We start from the raw sequence: 14,096 nt of genomic DNA, 5'->3' as shown, positions 1-14,096 counted from the left end.
TCCAACAGCGTAAGTTTTATCAAATATTCACAAGTTGAATAAAAAAATGATGAGCTTTCTTTTTTTTCAGTCTTGTATTATTGGCGTTCGCCGGTTCGGTGGGAATGACTTTGGTCATCCTTGGCTGTGCCCTTCCTCAGTACAGGTATATTTATTTAATTTCTTTGCAAATCTCAAACTGAGAGCCCGAATTTAAATAAAAATACTTTGCCCTTGTTCATAAACACCACGTCTATATAATGACAAATATTTTCAGCAATTGGTGGCCTTTGTTTGTGCTGCTCTTCTACTGCTTATCTCCAATACCAACTCTCATCGCTCGACGATACAATGATTCTGGATCAAACAATTCTTGCCTTGAGTCGTCAATTTTCATCACTATGGGTTTCGTCGTCTCAGCTTTTGCCCTTCCAATTGTCCTGGCCAGATCTCCTGATGGTGACCCAACGGTAACAATTTATTTGTTTGAATTTGAGAAAAATTTTATTGAGCAAGCCCAATGTTAAAAAAAAAACATTTTCATAAAGCGGTTAAAAACAAAAAATTAAATCGATGATTAAGTTTTTGGTTTACTCAACTCTAAATAATAATAAAAATATGGCATATTTTAAATTGATTTTGTAAGAAAATCGGTGTTGGCTCTTTTTTTTAAATTTTAGAATTTCGTCAAATCAGAAGTTTTGTTTTTCATTAAGTTAATTGCTCATTTTATTAATAAAAATGCAACCGTAAATAAAACTGCCACAATAAACAATGAGTATTGTAACTTTTTATCTGCTTTTCAATTAAAATTTTCTCTTAGAATTTTAATTTTTGAGAAAATTTTAATATTCCATTGAGTTATTTAATTTTTTTTTATAAAAGTTATTTTATTTTTGTCGTGCAGATCCAGTGGGGCGCATGCTACTTAGTGTTGGCCGGCAACGTGGTTGTCTACCTTACCATGCTTGGCTTCTTCATCACGTTCGACAACGAGGACCTGGACTATAGCATGTGGTGATTGCAGAGCGCCCCCTTTCCCGTCATCTGAATGCCCGTGGCAAGCGCAGTGAGACAAAAGCGAGAGTGACTAGTGGAGTGAGTGCGTTTATTTTCGTAATTAATTGTCCTGCCTTTCGCTATGATTTCATGATTTGCCCACATCCTTGGGCAGTTGGACTCGAATCGTTTGAGTAATAATTTTATTTTCATGTGCATCGAAAAAGTAAAGAAATTAAATTATCTAGCCATGGAGGAGGAAAATAACGCAACTCGAAAGGAGAAAAAGAAAGTTTCACTATAACCAATAGTCCCTTCACGATTTATCTGTAGCAGAAAAGACTTAAAATATTGCTCTGAATATTGATCATTAATATTACAAACTATTTAAGTATTAGGCTACTCTCGTCGTCGTTCATGAAACTCTTTGTGTACATTTAAGTTTTTAACAATTCATGAAACAACGCTTTTATTCCTTTGTTCCACCGATAAGAAACATATTAAAGGAACACTACTTGCAATTTTGCTGATTAAAACGGAGATAACTGTTTTTTTTTATTCAATCACCAACCATAAAATTATTTTCTTTCAAACAGGTAACATGCACTTCTTCCTTTTGTGTGATGTTCAAGGTTCTCTTGTTTCACAAAAGACAATAAAAGATAATAGGATTAACTAAGAGAAGGAGCGTTACATGTTTCCTCTGTTTTATGTGATTATTATGACGTTCTTTTAGGTCATTTTATTTTAAAAGGACATTATCCTGAACATAATTACTATTACACACATTTGAAGTTGAATAATTTTTCAGTATTATAAGCAATAATTCTTATCTATTAAATTATATTACTGGATTAAAACATCCATTTGATTTAGGATTGCATTGGAATATTCTTATATGAGGGGTTGAATTTTTAGCTAAATTTTTAAACTGATTTATTTTCTTATTTTTTAATAAATAAACACTTTTTTCTCTATACATTACAATTGCAGCCAGTTTTTGAGGATATCATCAGCTTATCAAAGCACATTTAGAGCTGAAATTGAAAGTGTAGGATATATTTAATTCTACTTTTAATCATGTTTTGATTGCCCCACCATTTTTTTCATACATTTTAAATTCATTTAGATTTTCCCAGAAAACTTCTAATTGTGCTTAAATTTTCATTCAAGGTTGCGTTTAAAAAATTCAGGGATTCAGAATCTGATCAAATTTTTTTTTAAATCCGCTCCGTTCAAATTTTTGAATTTGAGCTACTGAAGATATTTGGCGTGCATCAGAGGTTGGGACCAAGGTTGGGACATTGATTTATTAGGAAATAAATCAATGAGTTTGGAAATAGAAAGTGGGATTCTCTGTGGATCGAGAGTGACCTTTGAATTTTTTTGAAAGCGCTCAAGTGGAAAAATGCCGAACTATTTAAATATTGCGAGTTAAAAAAAGGTGGGCAGCAAATTATGCCCCAGGGAATTAAACTCGCAAATATGGCGACTACGGAAGAACCTAAGCCCTCTTGCTAAAACCGCCTTTTTTATCTCCTTAAATTTTCAGTGTATTTTTTGCTTGAGTTCTTTGCGTCGCAAATAAGTGAAAAAATTCAAATCCAATCAAGTCTCCGCTTTTTTTCTCTTTTCTGTGCGAGTTAGTTGCAGTATTATTGGCTGCTAATTAAATTTCCACCGCGCGCGGTCAAGAGAGAGAGGCCGTAGGACTGAGCGAGTTTAGCGCCGGACAGGGTTTCGTCCCTAGAAGGGTCTGCATGTCGCAGTTCGCAGTCGAGTGGCGTGAGGTCTGCACACCGCGCCGAGACATGAACACTTCCTACTTCAACCACTCTGGCTACGGGCCTCTGCCCTTCTGGGACAACCTCACCAACCCCACGGCCTTCAACAATCGCGATTTCGTCAACCCTTTCCAGGTCGACGAGGATCGACAGGGGCCATTGCCGCCGTCAACCCTTGGCTTAGCCACTGGCGCCCTGTTTATCCTATCCTGTGGCACTGGAAAGGTGAATTTGAATCACCAATTGCACTAATTTTCATCTTTCTATTTTTTTAAGTTCTCAAGATTTTAATTTGTTAAATAAAATACATTTCACAATCAGGTTTTAAATAAATAATTTTTTTATGAAATAGATGATTTAAATTTTCTTTTATAAATTATTAAAATTCATTAAGTTGAATTGAAGTTTAGAAGTTTATTGATATTATTTAAAATTAATTTTTGATAACGTAAATTTTTGTATTCCTCCTTTGAATTATGATATTGTGTATAATTTTTTTTTATATTATACCTATAGAATCTCATGTTAGGTGGGCTTTTTTTATACATAATAAATATCAATTTGTATAATTCTTGGTTTCAAGTATACAAAGAATATATGTATAATCTCATATGTTATAATATAGGAATGAAAAAAATTATAAGATCATCAAACAATGGATATTTTTCCAGTCACTAATTAAATCAAAATGGATTGTGTGGACTGTGGCGATATTGAGCGTCCTCGTCTTGGCGTTGCCCGTCATCAGCACCCTGCTCATCTACAAAATGCTGGTGAAACTTTGCGTCCGCGGCAAAACCTTGGCAGGCGCCGACGTTCTATGGGCAGTTGACGCGGACGAGTCGTGCTCCCTGGCCGTGATCAACGTCCTGGCTGTGGTCTCAGGTGACCTCAGCCTGCAACAATTGAAGACTGTTGTTGCCGAGAAGCTGGTTCCCTGTCACGAAAAACTGAAGCATTTGCGACAGTACTCGCCTCTGGGGTACTTTTTCTGGAAGGGCCAACAGGTGCACAAAAATTTATCAAACAAAAAATAAATATTATTTTGGTTTATTTTTCCTGGATCTAATTTATTTTTTACTTAAAATTTTTTTTTATACTTTCAGGAGCTTATTTTTTTTTGTATAATACTTTAATAACACTGTTAGATTGTGTATAAAATGGTTATTTTATTTCATTAAAAAAATTTGAGCAAAATTATCTTTCCGTAAAAAATTGACTTAAATTTGAGTTTCATGTCTTCCTTGCAAATCAGTATCTTTCATTTAAGGAAAAAAATTTATGTCCTCTAAATTTTTCTTTCTTGAATAAAATTGAAATTTTAAAAATGAGTAAAATTACTTGCTTAGGAATATATGATGAGGACTTTGCAATTAAAATATAGCCTAAACAGATATATGTCTTTAAAAATATGTAGCGGTGAATTATCTCTGTTGAATTATGGCAATTTTAATAAAATTTTAACTCTAAAATCTTTTTAGAAATTAAACCTTGACGACTACATCAAAACCATCGACTGTGACTTTGACGAGGTGGTCACCGAGGAGGAGTTGAGAGAAACGCTGTCAACCCTGAGCAATGCTCCACTGCCGCTCAACCACCTTGCCGGCTGGGAAATCTACCTGGGACCGAAACTCATGTACAGCGGAAAGATGCACCGCGCTGTTATTTTCCGCATCCATCACTCGATGGGCGACGGCCCGGCCCTCTTCAGAGCCCTTTTGTCCACTTTGGCAAACAGCGGTGACATGCACGTGCTCAGACCCAACCCAGAGACCATCAAGAAGATGGTCGATCGAGTTCAGACGAGGAATCAAAATAGGTTCGTCTGGATTAGAAATTTCAAATCGAGAAATTATAATTAATGATGCTTTTGATAGTTTCCTAGACAATATTGTGACCGTGGGAAGGTCATTGAAGAGTCAATTTTTGCTCGCCCCTGACCAAAATAAGCTCCATGGGCCCAAACTGACAGGAAAGAAACAGGTGATAAAAATCTAGTGTTCATTATTATTTTATAATTCTTTTTTAAATTTATCTCTCTCTTAATAAATTAATTTACTTTTAGATTGCCTGGTGCAGTTCACGCCAATTGATGGAAGCTGCGAAATCAATTCACACTGCAACGGGCGCCTCTTTCAGCGCCGGTCTGCTCGCCTCGTTTTTGGCCGCCGTCGCGAAATACAGCAAAAATTCAGACAAATTAAAATCGTGCACAGTCGTTATTCCTGTTCGCATTCCCACCAAAAACTTCAACCCTGAAGACGTACCTGAGGTTTGTACTGTTCGTTTTATTTAATTTTTAACAGTTTTTAGATTTTTAAATTATAAAATATTAATGCATATTTAATTTTAATCTATTTAATTTATTTACTATATTATATTGAATTCAGTTTCACTATTTTTACAAAAGGGATATCTCTATTTCCACATACATTTGATACATTTTACTTTGTAAATAAATATAATATTCCGTAATAATTTTAAATTCGAATTAAAATAATAATTGATAATTTTTGAAATTTTCAGATGACGAATTCATTTTCACTTGCGGTGGTCGGCAACAAAATCCCAGCGATGGAAGAAGAGGATGTCGTGGCGCAGGTGCGGGCCGCTGAGCAGGCCCTGAAAAACGCCACCAATCCGGCCGTGCTGGTCACCAACAACTTCATCATCAAGCTCGTTGGTGACATCTGCCCTCGGCCACTGGCTGCCGTGGCCTTCGACAGCAAGGAGTGCACGGTTGCGATGAGCAACATGCCAGGGCCGCAAAAGAAAATTTCTCTGTTCGACTTGCCATTGGAAAAGTTGGTCTTTTGGGTGCCCAACAAGGGAACGACAGGTGTGTAAAAAATTAATTATTGAACAAATTCTACCTTTTTAGGAAAAATAAATTTTGATAATTATTTAATGACTTAATTATTTGTGTAAATAATTTAGGTGTTGGTGCGAGCATCCTGAGCTACAATGGAGAATTAAGCCTTGGTCTTAACATCGACAACGCTCTCCTCGACCGGCCAGAAGAAGCTCAGAAACTTGCTCTTCTGTGGAAGGAGCAGCTTCTCTTTATGGCAGACGTGATCGAAAGCGAACTTTGTAATTAATTTGGCAAATTATCGATTTCTGCAACTCTTAGATAAATTTTCTACTTATTAAAAAAAAATGAGTTTTTATATTTCTCGCCATAAGGATAAAACTTTAAAATAAAACTTAAAAATTAATGTAGGTTTTAATTTAATGTGTTGATAAATGCTCATATACACTCAGTTTGTCATGCATACAATTTTTTTTTAATTTTAAATGCATCATGTAATCAACTTGTAAGTTTTACATACTCCGTTATTTAAACTACCAACAGTTGTAATGTGTGTGACAAATTGGACTCGTCTTTTTAATACACGTTTCACCAACAAATCATTATTTTTATTATTATTTTAATCTCGGTATATAATAATTTTTTTTATTAATATTCTTAATAGTTCCTTTTTTGCGTTTTCTTTTTTCATGATGAGTATTTTATACATCAGGCTTTTCCTATAGATATACAATGTCACCCTTGAAGACGAAAAATAAAATCTGTTCGCGCATTTTACACATTATATTGGTAAACATCAGCAAGATATTCAATCAGTTTCAAAAACTATAACGTGTAAGTTACTCTCTCTACATAACTTAACGCAAAGGGGGCTTCCATTTTTATGTAACAATTACTCGTTTCCTAACAGCAACTAATCCTCATTTATATATTATTCTTCTTGAATAGCAACACTCAATCAATCGAACGCAATCAAAAGTGAAAATGTTGATTATCACATACTAAAACCTTGCAGGTTTAATTTACGACTCAACAGGGTGTGTTGAAATGGTGATCAGTTTTGCTTTAGATTAAATTTGCGGTGATATATATTTAATTAATTATCATTGCCCTAAGTTGACCTCAATTTGAATGTGCACCATATTTAGAGTACGATATACTTTTCTTGATCGGTTTCGTCTCTCTCATATTTTTGTTAATTAATTAATTAATTCTTCCGCCTCCTTTTTACGACGACCACTAATTATTACTCGTTGCTTCTTTTAATGTCACTAAATAGTTTTTGGTCACGGGAATAAAACACTCTGCGTAACCACATGCACATTTTTTTGGATAACATTACACGTAGCTACCGATTTCCAGTGTTGGTATTTTGTCCCTTTTTATAAAATCAATCGAATGAGTTTTGTGTATGATTGTTGGTCATTTTTATATACCTTGGATTTCTCGAGAAAAATGCAGAGATGCGTGCAAAAATGTGCTGAGACTGTGACAAATAGGGACTTTCGTTGAAGCCAAAGAGGACCAAGAATTAATGATTGATGAGGAAAGTTGAGATATTCTTCTATGAGACAACAGCAATTTTTCGTATTCCCAGAGTGACACAAAGATATGCTCTGATTTTCATTAAACCTAATTAAGTGAATTGTACGTGCCACTCCGAAACAAAAATCCCTTGTATTTATATATAGAAAATTTTCTTGCAAAGTTTTCATTAAACATGTTATTTTCGCTAGTGTCGCAAAATTATATATTTTCAGAGAGCAGTGTCGACAAAAATTTAACAAGCGATTAGAGTGAACGATTATTGGAGAAGATTGTGTTTGAGATGTGACCGTTCCATTCGCCCTTCGAATTTTTTTTTTACCATTTTTGAGATTAAAATCGCAAAGGGGTTGTGCTACGATCAAAACACACTCGGTCAAACTCGCGACTCTTAAACTCTCTCTCAATCAGCCAGCGTAGTTCACAATCATTATTAAACTCTTTTCGCTCTGCAAGTTCACTGCACCTTAACTAGTTAAATCGTCATTGTTTTTTTTCTTCATTACAATCCATTGAAAGTGGTTTTTTTCCTTATCAGTTAATTTTTCTATACATTTGGTATGCATTGTTGTATGTTGTTGCAATGCACTTATCGACAAGTGCAGTTTAGCAGCAAATCACTTCAAGCACATAACACGGCAGTGTATTCCTGGCATTACAGTACAGACGTTACTCATCTTGTTCTCGTACGTACAACTCTCAACAAAATATTTAAACAAACTCATCGCTTCCTCTCTTTTATACAAATTTCTCGCTACTTTTGTGTACAGTTTTCTCGCAAATCCGACTTTGGTTGAGGAAAATTTTGTTTCGAATAGATTGATTCGGCCCTCAAAGAAAACCAGATTTGCTCCTCGATCTATTCAAGTTTTGCTCACAACTACGAGTCAGAGAGTTTTAGGGCAGAGTAATTAATATATCGATATTTTTTTTTTATATACACGCACATACAATTTTCCAGAGCACATGTTATTAGAGAGACAGAGAGAGTATACAAACGTGTGTGAGGAGTGTGATTCAAGAGACTACGCAACTAAAGGTACGATGGTTACAAAACAAATATATGCATATATTTTTATGTATGAATATCAAGATGTGTGTTGTGCATTTAATATTTTGTAGGCCACAGATGTAAGAATATTGTTACTCACTTTGATTTCTAACGATCCGACAGAGTTAGTGGCATTTTTCATATTAATTACTCGACGAGAAACTAGGTTTTTGCGTAGCACGTTATAATTATTATTTACAAACGTCTTGTGTTGTTCACTAAAATTTAAACAGTGTATATAGTAGTGTGTGTCGATGACAAAGTGATATTAAAAACTCTGAATAAACAGCAACTTCCTGCAACGGAAGACAACGATACTGCTCGTCTAACTTGCAACAACATGTTTCTTTTTTTTTTGTTCGGTTAAATTCTTGATATATTTATAATTATTTTTCTCGTTTTATTTAAATTCTGATTTTTGAGTTTTCGTGATCTGCTGGTTTTTATTGTCAGTGTCTTCTCATCCCAGAGTCCTTCTTTGTCTTGTGCAACAGCTCTGCCCGAAAGAACTTGATCCGTTTATTATGTGTAAATATTTTTTTTGCGTTTTAAGTACACGGTGATTTCACAGAAACAAAGGGATACAGTCGCAGTTCTCTCTTCTTACTCGCAGCGCCTTTTAGAGAGCAGTTGTATTTTTCAAGGAAACGGATTATTGCTTTGAGAGAAACAACACATCGTGAGAATAATTATATAGTGTTTGCACTCTGCTGCAGTGGGAAGATAAGACACCAAGACACAAAGAGCCGAACTCGGTTGTTCGTTCCAGTCACAGATTTTTAGATTCTTTTTAGTCAAGTGTTTTACTTTTCTCAAACATCACAGATTCTTGTTGGGATGAAGACTCGTCAAGGCTGTCTGGCTCCATCTGAAGTAAGTTTTCAAATATAACATGAAAATATTTTTTTTTTTAAAAACTCCAACCTGGTCAACATCGTGAAGGTCTTCGTCCATCTGTTCGGTGAGAAGCATATCCAGAAGAATGTGGGAGGGAGGGCCTGAGAGCTGGTCGGAACTTATCGCAGTCTCGTCTTCACTAAATTGCTGAATTAGTCGAGCTGCCTGTTCGGTCTGTCATTAAAAAATTTAACATAAAAATATGCATTTCAGCTCGGATAATATTCCTGTACCTCAAACTGCAGTCTTAGTTTCAGTCTGGCGCGGTCAGATTTCAGGCGCTCCAGTTGCTCGGCTTGGAATGCATTTTTTACACCGGACACCTCCAACAGAGCTAAGTGAGCGTCCTTTTCACTCAGCGCAGCTTCCAAAGCTTCTTGTCTATAAAAAATTAATTCATTAAAAAAAAAAAATCATTAGATTTGGGAGAAATTTAAATATCATCCCCTAAAATCATATTTTTAACTTTAATAATTTTAAAATACTTTTTTTTTTAAATTCTGTAAAACTCACTTCATATGAAGTAAATCTTCCAGGTGCGATCTTCTTTCCCTTAGCACATTATCAAGTTTTTGTTGCAAGGCAGGAATATGACTTAGGAGAGGACGGCAGGTGGGACACCTCATGGTTTTTGCTGACTGCAAGGATCGGATTTTCTTCTCCAGAGTGTCAACCTGTGGAGTTGAAAGTTATGCAACTTGTTTGACTTGGAAGCGATGCAGGTTGCCTTTGCAACGTTTGGCAGGCGTTTTTAATTTTTAATTTGATCACCTTGATGGCGAGTTCGTGTCGCTTGTGCTCCTCCTGGACAGTGATTCGGACGCTTTCACGCAGCGCCTCCTGCAGCTCTTCGATTTGGTCACTGTCTGTGATCCCCTCCTAAGGTGCGCAAGTCAGGTTCGGGTGAGAGGAGGGACGAAATAAAAAATGCGCAAACAACAAACAAAAATCAAGGCGGAGGAGAGAGCGAGAGAAGCAAAGCTGCAGCAGAGAGTAAATTTCCATGCGTCTTTTTCCGTAATAAAAAGAGTGCGGTATAACAGCGTCGAAAATCAATTGGCTGGCAGTGATTAGCCAAATCTCTTGGAGGACGATAACAACTTTTGACATGAAAATCACGTTGCTGCACGACGAAAAATAAAGAGTACCAAAAAAAGGAGGCAGAAGGAAGGTTGTGAGTGGTTTAAAAGAAGCTTTTAAGGAATCCAGCAGGGCCAGACTGTTCGGAAAGAGAGAGTTTTGTTAGTTAGTTCCTCATGCACCTTGTTAGTCCCGAATTTTATTTCTCATACCTCTTCAGCCTGCTGCTGCTGTTTCACTTTGGCCTGAGTATTTTTCAAGGCTCTGGAAAAATATCAGAAAGATGTTTAAGCAAATTGTTTTAAATGATATTTGCATAAATTTAAATTTTATTAAACATGCTAAGTTTTAAATTTTTGTTCTAAACTTACGTTTGTAGGTCCTGAATGGTCTTTTCTTTGGCATTCTGCTCTTCCTGGCTCATTTGCACCAGGGTGAGGAGCCGCTCCATTTCCTCCTGCGCCCTCTTGGCGTCCTCCTTGGCCTTGGCGAGCTCCTTTTCCACTTCGGGCGACGGCGCTCCAGGTTTGCCGGGGGCGCCACCAGCCTGCTTCTGCTGAGCGAATTTCTGTCTCTCTTGCTGGAACTGCTGGCGGTCCTGCGCGAATTTCTGCTGGTCCTGTGCGAACTTCTGCAGCTGCTGTTGCACCTGCATCCGTTCTTGTTGGAACTTTTCCCTTTCTTGCTTGAAACGCTCCCTCTCCTGCATGAGCTGCTGCTGGCCTTGCTGCATTTGCTGCTGGCCGGCGGCGTTCTGTCCTCCTTGTTCTTGCATTTGCTGCAAATAAAATAAATTTTTTAAGGTATGAAGCCCAAAAAAATTGTATTCAAATAAAAAAAAAAATCAACAGAAATGTTAGTAGATTTTTTTAAATGAATTCAAAGATATTTCCATATTACAGATTATTTTACCTTGGCAACTCTACTTTATTTAGTTTGAAGTAAAAAATTTGCACAGTAAATATTTTCAATTTTTTTTAATTTCAAATATAAAAATGCACTAACCTTTTGCATTTGTGCCTCCAGTTGGTCCATTCTCTCCTTTCTCTTCTTGAGCTTCTGGTCCACATCTGCAAGCGCCTTTTCCTTCTCCTCCAGCTGCTTGACCTTTCCATCCAACTGCTTTCTGTGCTCTTCAAGGCGCCGTCTCTGCTCCTCCAGTTGTTTCCTCTGAGCCATAACTTCAGCGTCACCCTGCACGGCGCCAGACTGCAGTTTTTGATTCGCGTCGTACAAGTCCAGCTGTAAATTAATTCATTTATAATTTAAAAAGAATAAAATTCAGACCAAATAAATTATCAAAATTCGGCACCAAATGAGAAAATAAATGTTAAAATAAAATAAACCATTCGTCGGGCAGGAGCAGTTGTGTTAGTTTCACCTGTTTCTGCTCCAGCTCCTGCACCAGCATTTCCAACTGGGCCTGGAACCGGTCCCTCTCCACATTGGCACTGTTCAGTCCGGCCTTGGCAGTTTCGAGTTCTTTGCTGAGTCGGGCGATCTCGGCCGCGTCCCTTCCTGCAGCCGCCGCAATGTCCTTGTTGGCGTCCCTGGTCTGCTGTTCCTTCTTCAAGCGCATCATCTCGGCGCGGAGCATTTCGACCTCCTTGGACATCTGCTGGGCCTCGGCCTCCTTGTTGGCCTGCACCCGGGTCAGCTCCTGAGTCGAGTTCTCGGCCATTCGCAACGCCTTGTCCAACTCCTGCCGCAGCCTCTGCGCCTCAACCTCGCTGGCCTGGCCGCCTTTGCTCCTGGCCGCGAGGGCCGCCTCGGCCTGCTGCAACTCCTGCTGGAAGTTCATCAGCATGTCCTGCGACTTCTCCAGCTGCTTCACCAGTTGGTCCCTCTCGACGGTCAGCCGCTCCACTTGCCGGCCTTGCTCGCTCGAGCTGGCGTTCTCGCGTCGCGCTTGGTCCAACTCGGCCTGCGCCTTCTCCAGCTGGCCGTGCAGCCGCTGCAGCTCGGTGTTCATCCGCTCGAACTCGATTCGCGCCGCCTCCGTGTTCTCCTGGTACTTGGCCAGGTGGGCCTGCGACTTTTCCAGTTCGCGCGAGAGCCGCGAGTTCTCGGCGTCGGCGCGCGCCAACTTCTCGTTCTCCGTGGCCAGCCCGCCGCGCTCCAGTTTCAGGATGTCCGTCTTGAGCCTCTCATTCTCCGAGCTGGCCTTCTCCAAACGGTCCCTGAGTTTTTCGCACTCGATGTGCAGGCGTTCTTTGGCAGAGTCGGCAGTGGACGAAAGACGATCGGCGTCCTGGCGCGCTTCGCTCAGCCTGGTCTGAAGGGCCTCTGACGTCACAAGAGCTCGCTGCAGTTCGGTTTGTGTCACCTTAAAAAAGTAATAATATTAATTTAATTTAATTTGAAAAAAATTGATTAAATACAAAATTTTACTCATTTTCTTAAAAGAAGGTCTTAAATTTTCAATTCAGTGGTAAAATTTATTTTTATTATTATTTATTTTGCTTTATATTCTTTACAATTATTTATGTATCATAAAATAGTCCATTTGGTGCATTTAATATAATGCAAATAAAAATTATATATCTTGTAATTTAAATTAAATTACTTAATTTAATTGAAGAAATTTAACAATATTTAATAAATTAAAACTTTATAAACCTTACAATTAAAATTTTAAATTGTTTTTAATGTTTGTAATTAAAAAGTTTTCTTGTAAATTTCATTTTATCTCTTTAGGGGAAATAAATTTGAACTATATTTAAAAATGGAGTTTTTCTTAAATTTGGGCTCTCTTTCTATAATTTTAACCATTGCTAACCTCGTTCTTTTCTCTGAGTTTGGAAGCTTCCGATGAAAGTCTGGCGATTTCAAGCCTTGACCTCTCCGACTCAAACTCGAGCTTGCCTCGGTAGTCCTCGAGTTCCAATCTGAGTCGAGTGACTTCGGCGTCTCTGGTTGCACTGGCCGCCGAGCCGACCCTTTCAGCCTCAGCAGTGGCGCCGGCCAGGCGGTCCCTCAGAACCTCCACTTCTCTCCTCAGCCGATCCGTCTCGGCCTGCGCCTGTTCTTGCGAATCCTGATACTTTCCGGCGCGGGCTGCGTGTCTCTCCGCCTCGTCCCTCAACGCGTCCCTCTCGGTCTTGACCGTATCCAGATCGGCGGTGGCCCTGCGCAGCTCAACACCGCACCGGTCCAGCCGTTCGTAGGCTGTGTCCAGTTCGGCCTGCAGACGGGCGGCCTCGTCGCTCGACTTGTCGGCCGCCGATTGAGCCTTGGCGGCCAGACCGGCGTTCCTCTCAGACTCGAAGGTGAGGCGCTCCAAATCGGCGCGAAGGGTGTCTCTGTCGGTGTTGGCACGACGAAGTTCGATCTGCGATTTCTCCAGACGGTCCCTGGCCATTCCCAAGTCGACTGTGAGTCTGTCCAATTCGTCCTTGGTCTTCTCCTCGGTTTCGCGGTTTCGGCTGAGCTGAAGGGCGGCCCGTTCGTAAAGCTCCTGGGTTCTGGCGAGTTCCTCGGCAAGGCGGCGGGCTTCTTCCCTTGACTTGTTGCCCAGCAGATTCGACTTTTCGGCTTCAACAACGATTCTCTCCTTTTCGGCTTCTGCAGCTTCCAGTCTGTTCTGCAGCCTGTACACTTCTCCCTGGGACCTAATCAAAAATTAAAAATAAAATGTTGTTATTTTGGAATTTTTCAAATTGACGTGGTCTCCGCAAATCACAGAAAAAGATGCGAGACAAGGATTATAGGTCTATTGATGACCAATTTAATCTGTGAAGTTACTCGGGACAAATTTTTTTATTTATAACTTTAAAGAATTAAAATCGTTGCTTTAATATTTTATTTATTAATTTATTTTAATATTTAAAACAAAAATTCATATTTGAAAAAAAAATATTTTTAGAAAAAGAAGTAATTAAATTATCGCCTAAATAATAAAATATTGGAAAAATTTCTAGCAATAATAGTGTAAAACTAATGCACA

At 38.5% G+C, this 14,096-nt stretch overlaps 3 protein-coding genes across 6 annotated transcripts in view; 2 read left to right on the top strand and 1 right to left on the bottom strand.

The window, feature by feature from the left end:
- The first annotated feature begins 40 nt into the window (after positions 1 to 40).
- On the top strand, positions 41 to 1,219 carry LOC132201965 (leptin receptor gene-related protein). Its single transcript, XM_059628537.1, has 3 exons — positions 41 to 145; positions 257 to 449; positions 887 to 1,219. Exons 1-3 carry the CDS (start codon positions 105 to 107, stop codon positions 998 to 1,000), a joined length of 348 nt encoding a protein of 115 aa, XP_059484520.1. The 5' UTR covers positions 41 to 104; the 3' UTR covers positions 1,001 to 1,219.
- A 1,219-nt stretch (positions 1,220 to 2,438) lies between these two features.
- On the top strand, positions 2,439 to 6,979 carry LOC132201959 (uncharacterized). Its single transcript, XM_059628531.1, has 7 exons — positions 2,439 to 2,987; positions 3,434 to 3,769; positions 4,244 to 4,584; positions 4,643 to 4,748; positions 4,831 to 5,037; positions 5,292 to 5,604; positions 5,703 to 6,979. Exons 1-7 carry the CDS (start codon positions 2,739 to 2,741, stop codon positions 5,864 to 5,866), a joined length of 1,716 nt encoding a protein of 571 aa, XP_059484514.1. The 5' UTR covers positions 2,439 to 2,738; the 3' UTR covers positions 5,867 to 6,979.
- Positions 6,980 to 7,410: 431 nt separating this feature from the next.
- Positions 7,411 to 14,096, bottom strand: part of LOC132201955 (trichohyalin-like) — a 45,057-nt gene continuing 38,371 nt past the window's right edge. For 2 of the 4 annotated variants that reach the window (XM_059628527.1, XM_059628528.1), the window contains 10 exons: positions 12,930 to 13,761; positions 11,532 to 12,476; positions 11,156 to 11,392; positions 10,522 to 10,928; positions 10,363 to 10,414; positions 9,842 to 9,949; positions 9,584 to 9,744; positions 9,304 to 9,451; positions 9,098 to 9,244; positions 7,411 to 9,041 (listed from right to left, as the gene is read on the bottom strand). In XM_059628527.1, the coding sequence (XP_059484510.1) occupies positions 8,964 to 9,041; positions 9,098 to 9,244; positions 9,304 to 9,451; positions 9,584 to 9,744; positions 9,842 to 9,949; positions 10,363 to 10,414; positions 10,522 to 10,928; positions 11,156 to 11,392; positions 11,532 to 12,476; positions 12,930 to 13,761 (3,115 nt within the window). In that variant the 3' untranslated portion in view covers positions 7,411 to 8,963. Of the gene's footprint in view, positions 9,042 to 9,097; positions 9,245 to 9,303; positions 9,452 to 9,583; positions 9,745 to 9,841; positions 10,290 to 10,362; positions 10,415 to 10,521; positions 10,929 to 11,155; positions 11,393 to 11,531; positions 12,477 to 12,929; positions 13,762 to 14,096 lie in introns of those variants that run through there. The other 2 variants (XR_009442316.1, XR_009442317.1) reach the window with 1 other exon arrangement.

The sequence above is a fragment of the Neocloeon triangulifer genome, unplaced genomic scaffold (genome assembly GCF_031216515.1).
Source record: "Neocloeon triangulifer isolate White Clay Creek 2 clone unplaced genomic scaffold, ASM3121651v1 ptg000014l, whole genome shotgun sequence".
NCBI lineage: Eukaryota > Metazoa > Arthropoda > Insecta > Ephemeroptera > Baetidae > Neocloeon > Neocloeon triangulifer.
This window is presented reverse-complemented; position numbering and strand designations above follow the sequence as displayed.

Excerpts from the sequence above, each read along its gene's own strand:
- LOC132201965 (XM_059628537.1), top strand. The coding sequence starts at position 105 with ATGACTTTGGTCATCCTTGGCTGTGCCCTTCCTCAGTACAG. Across the intron at positions 146-256 it reads TGTGCCCTTCCTCAGTACAG|CAATTGGTGGCCTTTGTTTG; the intron begins GTATATTTATTT and ends AAATATTTTCAG. Across the intron at positions 450-886 it reads CTCCTGATGGTGACCCAACG|ATCCAGTGGGGCGCATGCTA; the intron begins GTAACAATTTAT and ends TTTGTCGTGCAG.
- LOC132201959 (XM_059628531.1), top strand. The coding sequence starts at position 2,739 with ATGTCGCAGTTCGCAGTCGAGTGGCGTGAGGTCTGCACACCGCGCCGA. Across the intron at positions 2,988-3,433 it reads TATCCTGTGGCACTGGAAAG|TCACTAATTAAATCAAAATG; the intron begins GTGAATTTGAAT and ends ATATTTTTCCAG. Across the intron at positions 4,585-4,642 it reads CAGACGAGGAATCAAAATAG|TTTCCTAGACAATATTGTGA; the intron begins GTTCGTCTGGAT and ends TGCTTTTGATAG.